Source organism: Melanerpes formicivorus, unplaced genomic scaffold, assembly GCF_026170545.1.
Source record: "Melanerpes formicivorus ecotype bairdi unplaced genomic scaffold, bMelFor1.0.p_v2 SCAF_10, whole genome shotgun sequence".
Taxonomy (NCBI): domain Eukaryota; kingdom Metazoa; phylum Chordata; class Aves; order Piciformes; family Picidae; genus Melanerpes; species Melanerpes formicivorus.
In genome coordinates, this window is record NW_027142362.1 from 1,203,459 (window position 1) to 1,221,684 (window position 18,226).

General features: G+C 48.3%; 1 protein-coding gene and 1 long non-coding RNA gene across 3 annotated transcripts in view; one reads left to right on the forward strand and one right to left on the reverse strand.

The window, feature by feature from the left end:
• Positions 1–1,195: 1,195 nt before the first annotated feature.
• Positions 1,196–13,849, reverse strand: LOC137443590 (uncharacterized). The gene is made up of 3 exons (XR_010987943.1): positions 10,830–13,849; positions 5,389–5,493; positions 1,196–3,528 (listed from the first exon to the last, which is right to left on the reverse strand). It is a non-coding gene; the product is annotated as an uncharacterized lncRNA (long non-coding RNA).
• Positions 13,850–14,120: 271 nt separating this feature from the next.
• IGF1R (insulin like growth factor 1 receptor) overlaps positions 14,121–18,226 on the forward strand; it is a 182,843-nt gene continuing 178,737 nt past the window's right edge. For both annotated transcript variants that reach the window (XM_068143346.1, XM_068143347.1), the window contains exon 1: positions 14,121–15,728. In XM_068143346.1, coding sequence (XP_067999447.1) covers positions 15,635–15,728 — 94 coding nt within the window. In that variant the 5' untranslated portion in view covers positions 14,121–15,634. The remainder of the gene's footprint in view (positions 15,729–18,226) is intronic.

Genomic DNA, 18,226 nt, shown 5'->3' on the forward strand with positions numbered 1-18,226 from the left:
GCTTGTAACTCTAATGCAAATAGCATAACAATAAACCATGCCATCGAGTATTTACAATAGAATACCCAGGAAGATCATCAGACCTGTGACTTCAGTGGATCTCTGCTAGTTTTTGCCAGCTGGAGATCTCCTCGTTTACAACACAGGGAAGGGATTATGGAGATAGCATGCAGGTGTGGGTGATGTGAAGAAAACCAGGCTAGAGGGATGAACAGGAGGAAATAAGAGTAGATCAGTATGTATGTGATAAAGGAGGGAAGCAGGGGGTATTTTCATCTAGGACTGAACTATGAGAGGTACAGAGGATACCTAAGGTGACAATTTTTGTTTCATGGTGAATGTAAATGGCAGCTGAGGCCACAGAGGAGACATGGGTTGACCAGGATGGGTGAGGACATGACTGAAGGGACAGGGCTGGTACCTCATGTGAAGCTGCACTTTTCCTCCTGGCACATGTCTGCAATTATTTTGCTTTCCTCCCCCCATGGGGCCCCATAGCTCAGCTCAGGGTCTGACCCCTGGAAAGTGGCTGTTATGCTGCTACCAGTAAGGTTCAATTGGGGATGAACTGGGCTCAGGGATTTTCCTGTGACTGAAGAGGCTTCACAAGCTTCTTCTGCAGACCCCTGTTTTTGGAAAGCATATGCCAGCTGCTCACCAAGTCCCTCCAGCAGAGCTGTACATATTCTCCTTCTCTAGTCACTCAAATTCAAATAATATTCAGATAATAGCTGTAAAATATTAACCTGTTATACAACATGTTCTGGGGAAGTAAGTCCTGGTACGAAGGTAATTTCTTCAGTGTTAGGTACTGGTGAGAGACGACAGGCTGAAGATGAAAAGCAAATTCAACCCCCCCTGAAAGAATGGAGTGCTACAGCTGGATCTTCTCCTTTGTTCAGGGGCAGGCAGCTACCCTTGGACTAAGCAGGAGCCTGGAGTTACTACAGAAAAGCCCTCATCAATATGCAGGGAAGTTTTTTCATGGTTTTGTGGTGACAAATTTCTCTAAGTTTATCTGGAAGATTTCTAAACCGAACAGCATTTGTCGTATGAATATTACACAATTAATGTCTGGCTGCAATACCAGCAGCCTGCTATTAATTTTAACATAAGAATGGGAACATTAACGTTAGCTGAATTCCAATTACTGTGGGAAGGAGCAAAATACCACTAATGGGGGAAAAAAGCTCTTCTTTACTATTCCATTCTGTCTGGTGCTCGTTGCCCAGGTGCTGGGACACGTTTGCTATGAGAGAGTTGATTTAAGGCATTGGGAACCCAAAACGAAAGAGATTTTCTGGGCAAGATGCTCTCAGTTTGAAAATGTGATGACATTTAGTGTATCACAGACTTAATTTGTGTTAGCCTTGCATATGTGACAGTTTATTACCAGCACCCGAATCTTCTGAAGTGGCAAGGCATTGTACAAACACTGCTACCATCATTTTCCACTGCCCTTCACATCCCTCTTCCTGCTGGCAAGTAAAGGATGTGTTACAGCTACAGTGCTGCTTCTCGCTCAGCCACCCTGCCACGAAAGAGTCATTTCAGACCTGCTTTTCATAGGCACAATAGTGCTCTATAAAACTCTGTGAGCAATTCGAGCTGAGCTTGGGTTTCTTGCAATAGTGATCTTGGGAACATTCTCCATCAGGTTTTTTGGGGTTGGCTGGTTGTGTTGTTTCTTGGCTTTTGTTTGTTTGGAGACTTTCTGGTGAGTCTTTCTACAGGGATCTTCGCGTGGAGGCTCAGAAAAGAGACAAACCTGTGTGGGTTTGCGCAGTGACAGGAGGCTGCTCGAGGCATGATGCTCCTGTGACTCCTACAGAGAGGCAGAGGAATGCAAAGCCCAAAAGCAAGGCAATTTTTAACCTTAATTTCCAGCTATTCTCAGAGACTAGATTGGAAGATAGAGAGATATTCTGTTCTCTGGACCATCACAAAAATCCAGAGGCTGCAGAAGTGCCGAATGCCAAAGCTGTGGGGAGCATCATTCACATCTATATTTGGTGGGGAAGGGCTGTTGGCTAAACTGCAGTACAGCTCCAAGCTTTTCTGTGTAAACATGGACAAACTGACTTCCAGGAGTGCTCTCACTGGGGCAGAAGGGAAATAAGTTATCAAAAATGTTGATTCCATCTGAAGGGTTGGGTACAATGCTCAAAGCTTCATTCACACTGTGAGGATGTGTTAGGTCACACTGTGCAACACTGGAGACACTTCATGTCCTGACTTGGTGTTAAAGTGGGGAGGAGAGCTGGTTCTTAGAGAAGAAATCCTGGAGGGATTCCCACGAGGGTCTGAAACTTATTCTGCAGTTGAAAACTTTTCTCTTCTAACTGCAATTTAGGGGATCACTAGGCAGCAAAAGGCTGAAATCACATCCTTGATTTCACCAGCGTCTGTGTGGAAAACTCAACTTCAGTCACAGTAATACCACCACAATCCCAAGCTGCATCACCCAGCAGAAGCCAAGCATATACACAGCAAAGAGAAGAACATTTTTACAAGGGACTGGAAGTGCTGGAAATCACTCTCTGGTGTGCCAGAATTCAGAAGCAGCAGCACTGCTCATTATACAATATTAATAGTGTGATTTGGAGAAGCCACTGCTGCACTTGGGCTCTGAAGTTATATGGTGCCATAAGAAACTAACCACATAAGAATGTATTACCCTTTAAGATCTTGATTGTCTTCAGTTTATATGCCTGCTTGAGAGCGTTGTGCTTTACAAGGGACAATATTACAGTGTATGTGATAAAAATACTGTATCAGTACGGCCAGAGTGGCTCATGTTGTGCTCCTAGGGGCTAGGGGCACGTGTGGAAGCCAGGAGGCTCCAATGTTTACATGCCAGGAGTAATACATAGGATTCAGGGGCTGAGGGGGGAAGTGGCTCTACATGTCTTCTCTTCTTGTTCTTCAGGAGCAATGTCACCCTGGAAAGCTAACATTCTTCAAAGATTCTCTGTGAGGTTTCTGTTCTTCAGACCTGGTAAAGTCAGAAGATGCCTCTTGGTGGTTTATAAAATCTTTTTCTCCTCATGCCAGGCTTCACACAAATATTTCTAGTGAGAACACTGCAGCTTGAACTGATGCAGAATGGTGTTTTGGACCACCGGCAGAAAGAGTGTCGAGAGACAAAGGCTCTTCTATGGACCACATCTTCTGGCATTGCCTCTTCCATCTTTTGACTCAGAACAACTGAGGACGTTGTGTTGGGTTGTGTTCACGGTTCTGGCTTTGGCTAAGAAGCTGATAGTTCTTTAATATACTTTATCAGTTAAATGGTATATTTAAGGTGCACAGGGCACCAAGTGGCACTGCTGAATGACACAGTCCTGCTGTCTGGCTCCTTGTAGGAAGACACTTTGTAGAAATCTCCTCTCAGACTCAGGGTACTCAGTCCTCTGCCATGGTTTATCCTCAACAAAATGGACAAAGGTTCATCTTCTATGCACTTGTTCTTGATCCTTGAGACTGTGTTGCTAATCTTACATTAGAAATCTACTCTGAGGAGTCTACCTGCAGAAGACAAAAATCTGTATTAAGGGCCATTATTAAGAACCTACACTCGTGGCATGGTTTTATGTAAATTGTGAGTAATAGCTGCTACTATGAGTATCTGGAGTGGAGCAAAGGAGAAGCCACCACCTGGGAAGGAAGAAAGGTAGAAAAGAGCTTGAGCCTCCCTGGCACCCCTGCCATGCAGCTCGTGTTCTCACCAGGACAGCTGTGTGATGGAACTGCCCCCACTGCCTCCTCAGGAAAATGCCTGCAATTCTGTGTGTTGGCAAGTGAAAACAACATGTCACAAACATACACAGGCAGTTCCACACCAACTAGGAGCCAACAAGAGGATTTTTCAAAGGCTTATTGGACAGAGTACTTGGTACAACTAAATGCTCTGGAAGAATGCTTGGAGAACTTGAGCAGGTAACAGCATGGCCTTGTCTCTATCTGGATCAGGAAGGTGGAGAAAGTAGCCAGACATCTTCCTATCTGACTCAGCAGTTTCTCTTGAATTTACATAAACTAATCTATGCCAAAGTCTCTGATAAGATCATGCCCCTGTGATGATGGACACCCCTCTGCAAAATCTGCTCTCACCAGATTTTGCTGACGAATTGGAATCTCATGCCTTAACCCACACAGAAATTTTGCCTGGAGATGATAATGCTATTTTAATTTTTTTTACACTTGCTGTAGCAAATACTACGGAATGCAAATCCTCTGCCATGAAGATACAGTTATGTAAGACCTTGTTCAAAAGTGTCTTATTTAATAATGAACTTAAGCATATGTTCAGTTTTCTATGACACATCCTAAAGAGTGAGGGTCTTCAAAATGTACCTGAGAGTTTTCCTCCCCCCTCCGAGATTTCAGTAAAATAATCTCCCATGCAACAGAGCATTTTTCTCTGTGAGATGACTTAGCAGAAAGAGCATTTCTTCACACAAAATCACAGCCCTTTTCAGGAGAGATTCTTTCTTAAATGACTTGCAATACATGGTTTTTTTCAGTGATGTTTAAAAATCATTGCATAACAAATACTGGGTCATAAGAGAGAAAAATAAAAAGGGAGTAAATGAATTCTTTCTTTTAAGCCTCAAAAAAAAGAGGTGATCTTGGGCAGACAATCATTAAACAGGGGAAGTGTGAGCTCATGAGAACGTTTCAGATATTCACACTGAGGTACAATGGCAAAAGCAGCTTTGCAAGACTAGCAGGTATTTTTTTCCCCTACAATCTCTTGAAAAGACAGACTGACTCCTTTCCTAGGGACAGCAGAGAAGTGTATTATTCTTTGGGTCATTCCCTGCATTCAGTGAAGAAAGTTGTTGGGAAAGATGCCCAGATACTATGGACCAAGTTCAGCTCCAGCATAAGCAGACAGAATTCCCACTGAAATCAATGGGAGTTGCACCTGCTGACTTTGGAGTTGAATATGGCCCAATATGTGGATACTACAAAGGTTCTGTTTCCCAAGTTGCTTCTGGCCTGTTTTCTGGGAATGCAGACCTGGCGCCAGGAACGTCGGAAGGCCAGTAAATTCTCTATGGGAACTTCCAGGCAAATGACAGCTCTCTCACACAAAACAAATCCAGAAGCTCACACGACGCGGAGGGACAAATTGTCAGTGTTCCTCCAATTCATTTGCATGAATACCGGTTTGAGAAATGCTCGGAGAGAAGAAAATGGGGAGTGTGTGAATGGGAAAGAGACAAGAAGAAATGCTGTGATTGGTTTGTCCAGATTATTTGGATGAGTATTTTCAGTGTCCCAAATAGCTGTTAACTGGCAGCAATAGTGGTCCTAAGCCACTAAGGATGGTGTCATACATGTACACCTTATAAATACCCTCTGGAGGTATTCAAGACCCACCTGGATGAGTTCCTGCGTGGCCTGCTATAGGTGATCCTGCATTGGCAAGGGGGTTGGACTGGGTGATCTCTCAAGGTTCCTTCCAGCCCCTAACATTCTGTGATTCTGTGACAAATGCATATGAAATATATATAAATATATAATCAATAAAGATAGAAATATAAGGCTATTTGATGGCTGGTCTCAAGAGCTGCTATGCTACATCTTCCCAATTTGGACTGAATTTTAGCTGTGACTGTCTCCAAGAGCAGAATAGAAGTACAGACAGGGCTAGAGGAGCCCGTCCAGGAAAGAGCAGTAGCTTGAACATATCCACGTGGTGTTGAATAGAGAGGAGTTAACAAAAGCATTGTGTGAAGCAGACAGTTTGTCTCTGTTGGGGGTTATAATTGGCTGGTAACTGGGGTTTAAACAACTGAGATTCAAAGTCAGGTTTTTTGAGCAATTTCTCTATTAGGGCACTAGTCTCCCCATGCAGCACATGTCTTCTTGGCAAGTTGTTTGTAGGTAGAGGAAGTACAGAAAGAGAAAATTGAGACTGCAATGTAAGAAATAATCTTGGAGTCCCCATGTTAAAAAGAAGAAGAAGAAGAAAGTCAGTTTTAATTCTTTTAAAATTCTGAAGCAAACCAGCATTGGACCCATGTCCTTTATTTTGAGTTGACCTAAAGCTTGACAAGATTTTAAGTTGATATTTCATGTCCAAGTTCGCTTCATTAATACACAAAACAAGAGCCTTCTGTATCTCTGAGTTATTTGTTTAAATGCAGTAGTTTTCTGAATAACATATTGAGAAGGACACCTCGTAGCACGGGCATCATGCCCACTCTGAATGCTCCTATGTGGTATAAAACCCAAGGGCAGAGGAACGGGGTGAAGGCAGTGAGTGCCCAGTGCTGACGGGAAGGCATCTTTCAGAGGAATGTTGTCATTTTTGTATTCGGCATGCCCTGGAACAGACCAGTTAGAAAATTTTTTTCCAAGCTGCCCATGATTAACAACCTTCTTTCCACGTCCTTCATCTCTAGCCCACTGAACCTATGTGAGTCATCTGGTTTCAGACAGGCGGTGGCCATACAGCACACCAATGCATGCGCGCACCGAGTGGGTAAATGAGAGGGAAATTGGTGTCAAGACCTATCGAGTATGAAGGGCCTTTTAAAACCAACCTTCAGAATGTGCTAATATTTACACATTCCCAAACCACCTGGAAATATGTTCCACCTGCTTTAAAACATTTTCAGTATCACTTAGATGTATATGCAGCTATTCACGCTTGTACAGGAAATTACCCTAAAATCTAATGATAATCTGAGTTCTTTGAAAAAGCACCTGGCCCAATTCTTGCTTTTATAGGAAGTGAAAAATCCAATTGCGACCAAGAAGGAGTCAGGCTTGGGCTTTTTCCTCACAATTTTGGAAAACTTTTTCAGGGCTTTTTCCCCCCCCCCTTCTTTTTATGCTGGAGATCCTGGAAGAAACATCTTTTTTGCCTTCTTGCAACTTTTAAGGTAGTTTGGGTTTCATTCGGTTTGAAAGAGTTTTGATGCTACCATATAATGGAAACATGATTGAAAGAAAATACAATAAAAGCATTTAAAACATATTTAATAAATACAAAAATAGATTATAAAATATTTTATATGCAGTATTTAGCTCTTTTTATTCCATAGAGAATTCTACCAAGGATTTGTTATAAATGAGTATGTACAGCCCATGATTTAACACACTACTGACATTATTTTGGGTTCCATTTATATGTTGTGTCAAACTAGAACAAATAATATTAATTTTCATATATCCAGCTCCATCTGGAGTCAACTGCAAATATGGAGAGAAACAAGAAGTTTAGTTTGAAATCTATCAGAAATAAATTATTGTATACTTGAGGTTTAATGAAAAAAACCCCACAACACCAAAACCCCCAAACCTTACTAACCCCTGAGGTTTAAAAAACCCCAAGCCCCAATACGGGTGGTGAGACACTGGAATAGGTTGCCCACGGAGGTTGTGTATGCCCCTGCCCTGGAGATGTTCAAGGCCAGGTTGGATGAGGCCTTGAGCAACCTGGTCTGGTGGAAGGCGTCCCTGCCCATGGCAAGGGGGTTGGAACTGGATGATCTTTAAGGTCCCTTCCAACAAAAACCATTCTATGAGTCTATGAAACCTAGAAGCATTTATGGTCCTTTTAATTTTGCAACTAAAAGAGATGATCTTAAAGTCACTAGAGTCAATCTGCACCTGTGTTTCTTCCTGCTAGCAATAATTATCCTCTTTAGGAACGAACTGTGACATTTAATTGCCTATAAACACATTTTAAGATCTGAGGATGGATGTTACTATTCAACTGGAAAATGCAGCAAGTTTCTTTCACGTGCTGATCTGATTACAACCACTCTCAGTGCCATAGGTTGGCATCACGCTGTCCCACAGGGCACCTGAGTGGGCCTGGTTTATGTTCTACTGGATTCATGTAAATGAAAAGTTTTAGACGTGGAAACCCAAAAGTGCTCGGAGGGAAAAACAAACAGAATGTAATAGAGATAGATCCTTTCTGCCCACTACATGGGGTCAAATTCTGCTCCTTCTCCTGGTTAAGTTGGTGTAATTCTTGCTGGTAATAGTACATATTGAAGTTAAAAAAATATATGTTGCTTTGAAAGAGTTAATAGTACAAGATTAATAGCTGTTAAAAGCACGTTGCAGATATCAGGAGTTTGTGTTATAAAATGTAATGAGCACATCAACAGATGGTCTGGTAGATGCTTATAAGCCACGGTTACAAGCACGCGATTGACCTGTTGGACTCTGTAACAATCTCCACAACTGACTAGCCATGTATTCAAACACCTCTCAGTCATTCATTAACTCTTTGTAAACTATTTACACACACGCCATTAATATACAGTGTGATCATGTTGCCACCATCTGCAACAGGAGCAGGACAGAGCCCTAATTACTGGCAACAGATTATTAATTCAATGCATTAACGGTAGGCACGTTTCCACAGCCGTGGTGCCGGAGCGCGGAAGCCGACAGATGCTGGAAGCGAGTGGCAGCTGTTCCCCTGCACCTATCGCTGGCTCACGCCGCCGTGCTCACCTTTGAGGTATCTTTTCTGACTAATTTATCACATTTGGGAAGACCAGCTGGGAGACAAAGGTGAGAAGGTGGAGGTTTGGGAGGGAAGCGAAACCGCCGTGGCTGTGCCGCGCTGCAGAGGCTCGGTGTGATGGCAGAGTGCATCGCCAGCCTCCTAAAGCCCTGTCAGAAAGGCACAAACATCAGCATAATTTATTGGTGGCTATTTTAGGCAGGTGCACGGGAACTCTAAATATATGGCATTCTCCGCTTGCCGCCGTTGCTATGGATATGATATCTCAAGCCTGTAACTAGGGTTATAAATGCTGTTGTGTGCTTATTATTGTTGTTATTAAAACATGAATTTTATAGTTATTCCTGCTCAGCTGCTGCTCTAAATCGTCCATGTAACTGCACACTTCTTTGTTTGAAGGAGGAACGTGCGTGGGAAAGAAGTAATAAACAACCCCCGTTTCCCTTTTGCCTTTTATTTGCTTCAGAAGGGACCAACCTTGAGCCACTATTTGCAGTAGCATTAGGGCCAGGAGAATTAGAAAGCACTCAGAGCCAGAGAAATGTACTTAACTTGGGTCTGTCTGATCAGTAATTTGGTACTTAAGTCTTGTACACATCAAACATGTCCAATCTTTTTCTTTTCCTTCCCCCCACATTTGTCTTAAGAGGTTGGTCTCCTGCAGCTGCGTGAATTCTGCTCACCCTTCTCACTACTATGGTGATAGGATTCCTTCTACCCAAACCATAGCATGGTAGAATGGTTTGTGTTGGAAAGGACCTTTAAAGGCCATCTAGTCCAACCCCTCTGCAGTGACCAGGGACATCATTAGCTAGGTCATATTGCTCAGAGCCCCACCCAACCTGACCTTAAATTTTTCCAGGGATGTGGGGCATCTATCACCTCTCTGGGCAACCCGTGCCACTGTTCCACCACACTCACCATAAAAGAATTTCTTCTTTATATCTAAATCCTGCCCAGTGCTTCAGAACTGGGAAAGAAAACATGGCTGGTGGATGGAGAGGCTCTACTGACACCTTGACCACTGCAGAGGAGTCAACAGCAACCTGCCCGCCCAGCATCCATCCAAGTATGTGCTGTGTTCCTGTCCCCTTGCCAAGAGACAGCATTTTCCTGCAGTTGGGAGCTTGTGAAGGTCATTGGTATGTGATGCAATTTACAGCAGAGCAAAAAGGGCAAAATGTGGACAAGATGGTAAAAGTGGGCAACCTGCATTTTGCTTAGTATGGAAAGGCTTGTTATGAGCCATTTTTAAGTAGAGATTTTGGGGCAAAAGGAGCAATGTCCAAGGACTGTCTGCGACCTTCAGGTGTACATATCGCACCCAAGCTGTGCAAAAGATCTATCACTCACCCAGACAGAATTCCTACCTTCCTGCACTTGCTTTCCCACACCTACCTACAACATAAACATTCAGCCTGAAATGGAGCCTGAACATTTTGAGCTGGCAATATTAGGAGGAGAAGAGCAGGTGGCTGGAGGTAGGTGCTTTCTGTTGCTGGAAGCATGGCAAAGGCTACGCAAGGAGCTGCAGAGACCTTCAAAGAATCAGCACCTCAAGCAGACACAGGCAATGTTCCGCGACGGCTGACCTTCGTCCTGGGGAGCTGACATGGTTGGAGAAGGCAGGAGAATAAATTTCAACTGCTCCCTTATGCCGGTAATACAAAATGTTCAGATGCTGAAAGGTTGTGACAGGCTCGTGTCTGGGAAAGAGGTCAGTCTGCCCTGAAAGCGTTGCAGAAGCCAAAATAAAGTCTAGTCAAGCCTATGTGGAGCATGAGCATTGAGGCAGGGAAAATAGTAAGGCCTCTTTCTCCCCAGTGGTGGCCTCTGAAAGCGGTGGTAAGGCTGCTGTTAAAGTTGAAATATGGCTGAGCATTAGGATATTTGCCTTGGGCAGATAGATGTTTTGAGAGACCAGGGTCAGTGGCTGTTTTAACCACGTTGTTTCACCCCTACTGCCACACTTCCTGAATTTTCCACTTAAGTGGCATTTTAAACAGGTCACAGGTATGCTGGTGGCACTTGGCATCACACCCGAGAGAGTAAAGTGTGTGTGTGTGAATTCATGTGTTTCTTGGTGTCCATCTGTCTATCTCAAGGACCATAAACCAGCAGTGGAAAAAGAGGAGGCCTGAAGCCCAGCACCAGCAGAGAGGAGGAGTAATTGTAAGACCAATGGGACAGAGAAGAAAGTAATTTTCTACCACCAGGGAAGATCGAGTCATGATAAAATGAAAATTATAGACTTTAAAGTACAAAAGGAAAGAGGGAGAACCTTTGCAGAAATCTAGATGCATGATATATATTCAACAGTGCTTACCTTATTTTTAAAACATACTACTTAGTGGCCTCATGAAGGAGATACTGCCAAGGACTGGGACTCCAGTGAATTGCTACGGGACTGCTTCAGTTTATAGCTGTGCTGTTGGGCAAGATGCAGCAGGCAGAACAAGGGCAATGAGGTCCCAGCTGGGAGAATGACTGACAAAATAAACAGGTTACAAAAAGAATTGAGGGGTGGTTTTGCCAAATCTCAGTGAAGACTGCAAATGGCCACAGCTTGAGAAGCCTTCTCTTAACACATTCTTAATGTGTTCAGATGCCCTGTAGGAACTTCACGTTTTAACCAGCTCATTTAATCCACTGGCTGAAACATTTTCCTTTTGGAATGGGTGTCTTTATATTTGGTCAGTTTTGGTTTATAATCATAGAATTGTTAGGTTTGGAAGGGACCTCAAGTTCAAACCGCCCTGCCATGGGCAGGGATGCTTCGTACATCGGGTTGCTCAGAGCCACATCCAGCCTGGCCTTGAAAACCTCCAGGGATGAGGCTTCTACCACCTCCCTGTGAAACCTGTTCCAGTGTCTCACCACCCCCATGGTGAAGAACTTCTTCCTACATCCAATCTGAATCTACCCATTTCTATTTTTGTTCCATTCCCCCTAGTCCTATCATTACCTGACACCCTAAAAAGTCCTCCACCAGCTTTCTTGTAGCCCCCTTAAGATACTGGAAGGCCACAATTAGGGTCTCCTTGGAGCCTTCTCCAGACTGAACAGCCCCAACTCCCTCAGTCTGTCGTCACAGGAGAGGTGCTCCAGCCCTCTGCCCATCCTCGTGGCCCTTCTCTGGACACCTTCCAGCACATTCCAACAAAGCATTTGTAATAATTCTCAATCCAAAGAAAGGCTTAAGCCATCCAAGCTGCTTTTAGGATCTGATATTGTTCAGTCTGGAATAGGATGCCAGATCCAGGTTCCTGATAAATAAAAACTTCACACCCTTTATACCAACCTCCTTCGCACAGGTCTGTAGATAAAAGCAGAGGCACATAGCATTGAAAAGAAAATAGATTTCACCACGAAGCACCTTTGCACATTACCATGAAGATTAACTTTGATTTGTCCAAATGATAACTCTTCAATTTTGAAATGGGGCATGCACTGCAGTTTATGTGAGGTTAGAATAAACCTTGATTAGAATAAACCAAATCAGGTTGGAAGAGACCTTCAAGATCATCGTGTACAACCCATCAACCAATCCAACCCACCCAAACAGCTAAGCCATGGCACCAAGTACCCCAAGTCTCCTCCTGAACACCTTCAATGACGGTGACTCCACCACCTCCCCGGGCAGCCCACTCCATAGCGCAATCACTCTTTGTTTTCATGGAGGAAGATGCCAACGTACAGGAGCTGAATCTGATTAGAAGTGTGCACAGAAGCTGAGCACATGTATGTGCATGGCTAGCACTGAAAGCTGCCGAACACGTGAAGGACAGGTGAACGCCGGGCACAGCTCTCCTCTCAAGACTAGAGAGCTACGGGCATCTCAGCATTCACAGACAAACAGCTTCTCCCACATACCTCCAGAGCATAGAAGGTAAAGATATCCTGGCAGAATTCAGCCATATAATTCCAGTATATGAATTTCACACTGTTAGCTCAGGAGGATGGGAAGCACTGGGAGTGCCTCCATTAAATAAAGCAGTACAATTTTTGTGGCATCAACACCATAACATACACAGATGACACTCGCTCTGCTCAAGGTCTGGCACTAGTATTAGACATGGCTGTACACAGCAAAAGTATAAATTTACTGGACATGAAGATCTTTCTGGTCAAATTTAACTGAAGCCTTGAAAGCCTGTGTGCAGTTGATAAAGTCTATGTTATCCACATGTATGACAGTCTAGCACAGTCCGTATATGTGCATTTACCTTCTTAAACTGAATCTCAGAAGGGTTGTGCTGCCAACCAAATGGACATGCACCCGTGCTCTGACTTGTTATTACTGAATTACTGACATGATCCTGGACACGTGCATGTGTGACAACTCTGCCCTGTTGCACTCCCATGATCTTTCCCCCCTAACACCTGAGATGCAGAATAAAGTCTTTTCAACTTTCCTGAGGGGTATGAGAGCTAATGTGTAACTAAGACAACAATCCTTGGCCACTCTGATGAGGAAAGTGGTATAAAAACACACAGAGAAGAAAAATATGTATAAGATTGTAGAAAATGATATAGTAACATAGCTGAAGGTTATTGTAGTACCCAATGCTTGGGCTGAATTGAATGTAATTTTGACATTTGCATTAATAATGTGGCATTTGCATGTTTCTTCATGTAGGTGTGGTTGCTTGGGTCTTTTTTAACGAAAATATAACTAATGCTCCCAGTTGTCTGCGGTCTTCTACTTCAGCATCATTCTGCTATCTCCCCATGCCAAAGTACTGCAAATCAGCTGTGATGGCTCAGGACACCCACATGCCGTGCAGCACGGCTACTAACAGCTTGGGGGAAGCAGTGGGAACGCGGCCCACGTTTGCCCATCCCGAAAAGCCCAAACCTTGTCTCCTTTAGCTGATCCAGTCGATCCCCACTTGGTGCCTGGGCAGACAGGGGGCAAGAAGCGCGGAACCGGCAATGTTCGAGCGTTCGCTGCGGGCCGTGGGCACGGAAGGGGAAACGCTGAGCCGTTTGTTGCCCCAGGTGCGCCAAGCCCTGGCATTCCCTCCCCTCCCATCCGTGCAGCCGAGCGCTCAGGCTCTGCCTGTGCTTTCCGGAGATCGGCCCAGAGGGACTGGATTTAAACGCGGTAAATAAATAAATAGAGCACGTGCAAGCAGTGCTCCGCGTTTATCCGTGCCCCGAACTCTGTCCCGTCACATCTCTCTCTGCACACGTTTAATTTCAGGAGGCAGACGTGCTTTCTCTAGCAGGGGGTCGCTCATCGGCTCTCTCGCCGGGCGCCCCCAGCCCTCGGGGCTTTGCCGCCGCCTTTCTCTGTTAGCCCGGACGCCGGGGACGGAGCAGATGCAGTAGGCCGGGCCCGGTATCGGCCCCTCGCCCGCAGCAGCCCGCGCTGCCGCCGGCTTCCCGCTCCGCTCCGCGCTGCCGCCGCCGCCTCTCCGGCTTTTACCTCACGCCCGCTCGCGCTCCGCCGCCGCCGCCTCCGCGCGCGCCGCGGCCGCCGCCGCCTGGGCGAGGGGAGCCCGCGCGCGAGGGAGGCGGGGGGGTGGGGGGGGTGGAGGCGCGCGCCTCTGCGCGACAGAGGGAGCGTGCGTGCGCGCGCGCGCGAGCGCGAGAGGGCGGCCGCGAGCTCCGTCCCCGTGCGGCCGCAGAGAGGAGAAGCCGCGGCGGCGGGCGCGGCGGAGCGACGCCGAGGCCGTTGTTTACCAGCGTTCCTTCTCCGTCGCGCAAAGGGAGCCAGCGCGGAGGAGGAGGAGGAGGAAGGGGGGGCAGGACGCGGCAGCAGAGCGCCGCAAACCCTGTTGCAAGCGAGCGGCGAATTAATTGGGAGGAGCAGCAGACCCTTCCCCCCAACACACCCGCCGCCTTCCCTCCCAGGAGGAATTACAGACCCTTCGCAACGAGCGCTCCTGGGCTTTGACCTTCAGCAAACCGGATCGCCTTCCTCGTCCCCCCGCCGCTCCCCCCCGGCTTACACACGCCACACACACACACACCTCTTCCCGGCTCCCCCTCCCCCCTCCTTGGGCTGGGCAGCGGGAGGGGAAGGCTTGCAGCGCGCGCACACCCAGAGGCGGAGGGAAAAGAGAAGGGGAAAAAAAAGGAAAAGGATCTACAAATTCGCTGGGTGGTTTTTGTTGTTGTTGTTGTTGTCGTCGTCGTCCTCCCCCCCTTCCCCCCCCCGCCCGCCCCCGGCGCGATGGCAAGGCGGCTCTGAGGGATGCGAGGAGAGCTGCGGGGGGAGGAGGCGGGGTGCTGAGCCGCTCCGCTCGCCCTGCCGCCGCCGCCGCTGCTGCTGCTGCTTTGTGTGTGTGTCCTGGATTTTTTTTTTCCTTTTTGGAGAAGGAGCCTGTGGCAGCGGCGCCGAGGAGAGGAAGAGGAGGAGTAGGGGGGGAAGCCTTTTTAATTCATTTTCGTTCTAAATTCCGCATTTCGACCCCGCAGCCGGCCGGACTCGTGGTGTTGTTGTTGTGGGTGGTGGTTGTGCGTGGGGTGGTGGTTTTTTCCCACCCCCCTCCTCGCTGAGCGGGGAGAGGAGCCGGGGGGATTCCGCCAGGGCAGCCCCGGGCCCGTGCCGAGGGACGGAGAAGCTGTTGTTGTTTTGTAATAAGATTGTCTGGGTCGCGCTCCCCGCCTCCCCTTCCCCCTGCAGCCCTCCCAGTTTTTGTGTCTGTCTGCGCGCTGCCTCTCTGTGCGGTGTTTGAAAATGGAGGTTGAAGATGCAGACTGCCAGCTCCGATGTGCCTCATGTTTGCGACTCCTGTGCACGATGTACCACTGCAGCCAGCGCTGAGGGGAGACGGCGGCGCCCCCCGCCCCGCAGCCCGCCCCGCCGCCCCGGAGACAGCGTCGCCCCGGGGCTTTCATGCCTTCTTGTTGCCGTTAATACATCTTGAATATCTGTGTATTTTTGGTGTGCTTGCTCCGGAAGATCAACACCCAGGGACCTCAGGAACCCTCCGCTTTGCCAGTCCGAAGGGTCTTGGTTTTTTTTTTTTCATTTCTTGAGGCAACGTGGATTTATTTATCCTGCTTCTCCTTCGCCTTTTGCCTTCTGAAGTATTTTTAGAGAACGGGGAAAGAAAAGAAAGCGAACAGTTTCGGACTTTTTTGTTTTCGGAAAGGAAGATTTTGGCCAATTAAAGAGGAATGAAGTCTGGCGCTGGAGGAGGGTCCCTCGCCGTCGTCTGGGGGTTTCTGCTCATCTTCGCCGCACTTTGTCTGTGGCCAACGAATGGGGAAAGTGAGTACGCTGCGCCTCGGCCGGGGGTGGGGGGCAGATCGCCGTAGGGCCCCTGGGGCGTGAGGGAGCCGCGGAGGGCTTCCCAGTGTGGGCGTGAGGGCTTGCCTCCGAGAGGGTGGCAGGGCTTCGGCTGCCTGTGTGCCTGGGGGGGTGGGGGGCTCCCTGCCTGTGTGCCTGGGGGGGGGTGGGGGGCTCCCCGCGGGTGTGTCTGGGGGGCGTGGGGGGCTCCCTGCCTGTGTGTCTGGGGGGCGTGGGGGGCTCCCTGCCTGTGTGTCTGGGGGGCGTGGGGGGCTCCCCGCGGGTGTGTCTGGGGGGGGCGTGGGGGGGCTCCCCGCGGGTGTGTCTGGGGGGCGTGGGGGGCTCCCTGCCTGTGTGTCTGGGGGGGGGTGGGGGGCTCCCCGCGGGTGTGTCTGGGGGGCGTGGGGGGCTCCCTGCCTGTGTGTCTGGGGGGGGGTGGGGGGCTCCCCGCGGGTGTGTCTGGGGGGCGTGGGGGGCTCCCTGCCTGTGTGTCTGGGGGGGGCGTGGGGGGCTCCCCGCGGGTGTGTCTGGGGGGGGCGTGGGGGGCTCCCCGCGGGTGTGTCTGGGGGGGCGTGGGGGGCTCCCCGCGGGTGTGTTTTTGAGGAGCGCCCTGCATGTGTGTGTTTGGGGGTGTGTGTGTGTGTGTGAGGGGCTCCCCTCTGTGTGTTTAGGAGGGGGAGGTGCTTGTGGGGGGCTCTCTTGTGTTGCGTTTGGGGGGGTGTGTGAGGGGCTCCCCTCTGCGTGTGCGTGTTCGGATGTTCTTGTGTTAGGTGGTGTGTGCTTGAGGGGCTGCCGGGGTGCGGAGGGGCTGCCGGCGGGCGCCGTTTCCCGCCGCGGGGAGCGGGATTCACCCCAGCCCGCGGGGAGCTGCGTGTTTTCCTCCTGTAACGCATCTGCTTCTCTGGCACGTTCAGCCACCCGGGGCTGCACGTCTCCATCCCTTCTTTCCCTGGGCTGGTTTGACAAACGGGGTCGGCAGGGCCGCAGCCCCCAGCTTGCGGGCGGGCGGCCGTCCCTTCCTTTGTGTTTCCCCCACCTGACCCTCGTACTACTCTTAACCCCCTCCCTAGCCCGGCGCAGTGTTTAGACCTCTGCAGCCAGGGCTGCGAGCTGCGTAGTAAACACTTGCAGGCTGGGAAGAGCTGTTCTTGCTTTCCCCGCATGGAAGGCGCTTGATCTTTGTCAATATTTGGAAGCTGTATGCAATAACCTGCCATCGCGAGTGAAGGTTTCCTGGAAATAAGCGCCTTGCCTTTTATTGCCGCTTTATTGCCCTGGAAGGGTTTCACTCGCCCTGCTTGGGGTACAGAGTTACGCCAGCATCCCGCAATCTAAAGGTCACAGTCTGCTGTTACTATATATATATACTTTTTTTTTTTTTTTTTTAATAAATGTATGGGTTAATATTTTACGTTTGTGCGTAAATAGAAGCGTTTGATGCCCGGACGGGCTGTATTTTTAGAGGTGATTTTTGTTTTTTAAGCAGCTGCGTTGCACCCAGCAACAGGGTTTGTGCAGCTTCCTCCGCCTGTGCGGGCGCGGCGTGCTTCGTGCCGTGCGGCTGAGTCCCTCTTGCCGTTCATCGCCGGCGGATCGCCTGCTCTGTCGATCTGTTTTGCCTGGGAGTTGCCAAAGCCCCGAGTTTTGTTTTCATGCCTTTCAAACCTGTGGTGATATTGCAGTGCCCGCCCCCTTTGGGCACGGGGGAAAATAAAGAGGGTAGGGATGGCTGGCGCTGCGATTGATTAGACTGCAATCATCCCGGTGCTGATGGGTTTTCTTTCGTTGTGTCGGGCTCACGCTGGATTGAGGAGCTCTTGCTTGAAATTATCCTTCCCCTTGTTTTCTGGAGAGTCTCTGTAGGCAGGGAAATAGGAGTGTGCCGTGGAGCCCAACCATTTTAAAACCTGCTCTCTCTCCTTGGTGTCTGCAGAAGCAGGGATGTTTTTTTTTGCATCTTGATGCTTCGTTTCGTTGGCCGTGTGTTTTTCAGTTTGCTCCTTGAGCTGCTGTTGTGTGCACTCACAAGAAGACACTTGTTGGAGGGAAGGAACAGAGGGATCAATTTTCTCCATTTTAAATGTAAAGAATTTAGGAGCTGGAAAGGCTTTTGTAGAAGTAGTGTCAAGCTGAAAAGAGAGGGAAGTGGTTTGGATGAGGCTAACTGCAGAAGTAAAAAATGTGCAAGAAGCTCATGGATAGAATCTGTAATGCATGTTGAGTAATACCGTGTTTCATTAGCCAGTGAATGCTAATTAACTCCTTGCAAATTAAGGCCCAATTTAGGCTTTGGTGTATTGGTATGGCCAGCTAGGGCTGGAGAGCCACAGTCTTATGTCCACGAGTTGAACTTTTTGGCTTGAGTTGTTTCGAGAGAGATTTATCTCTGAGTTTAAAACCCAAATCCCAGTGCTGTCCTTTGGGGAAGGGCTTACAAAGGATTCAGTAGCATGGAGAAACAGGAGAGGAGGAGGAGATAG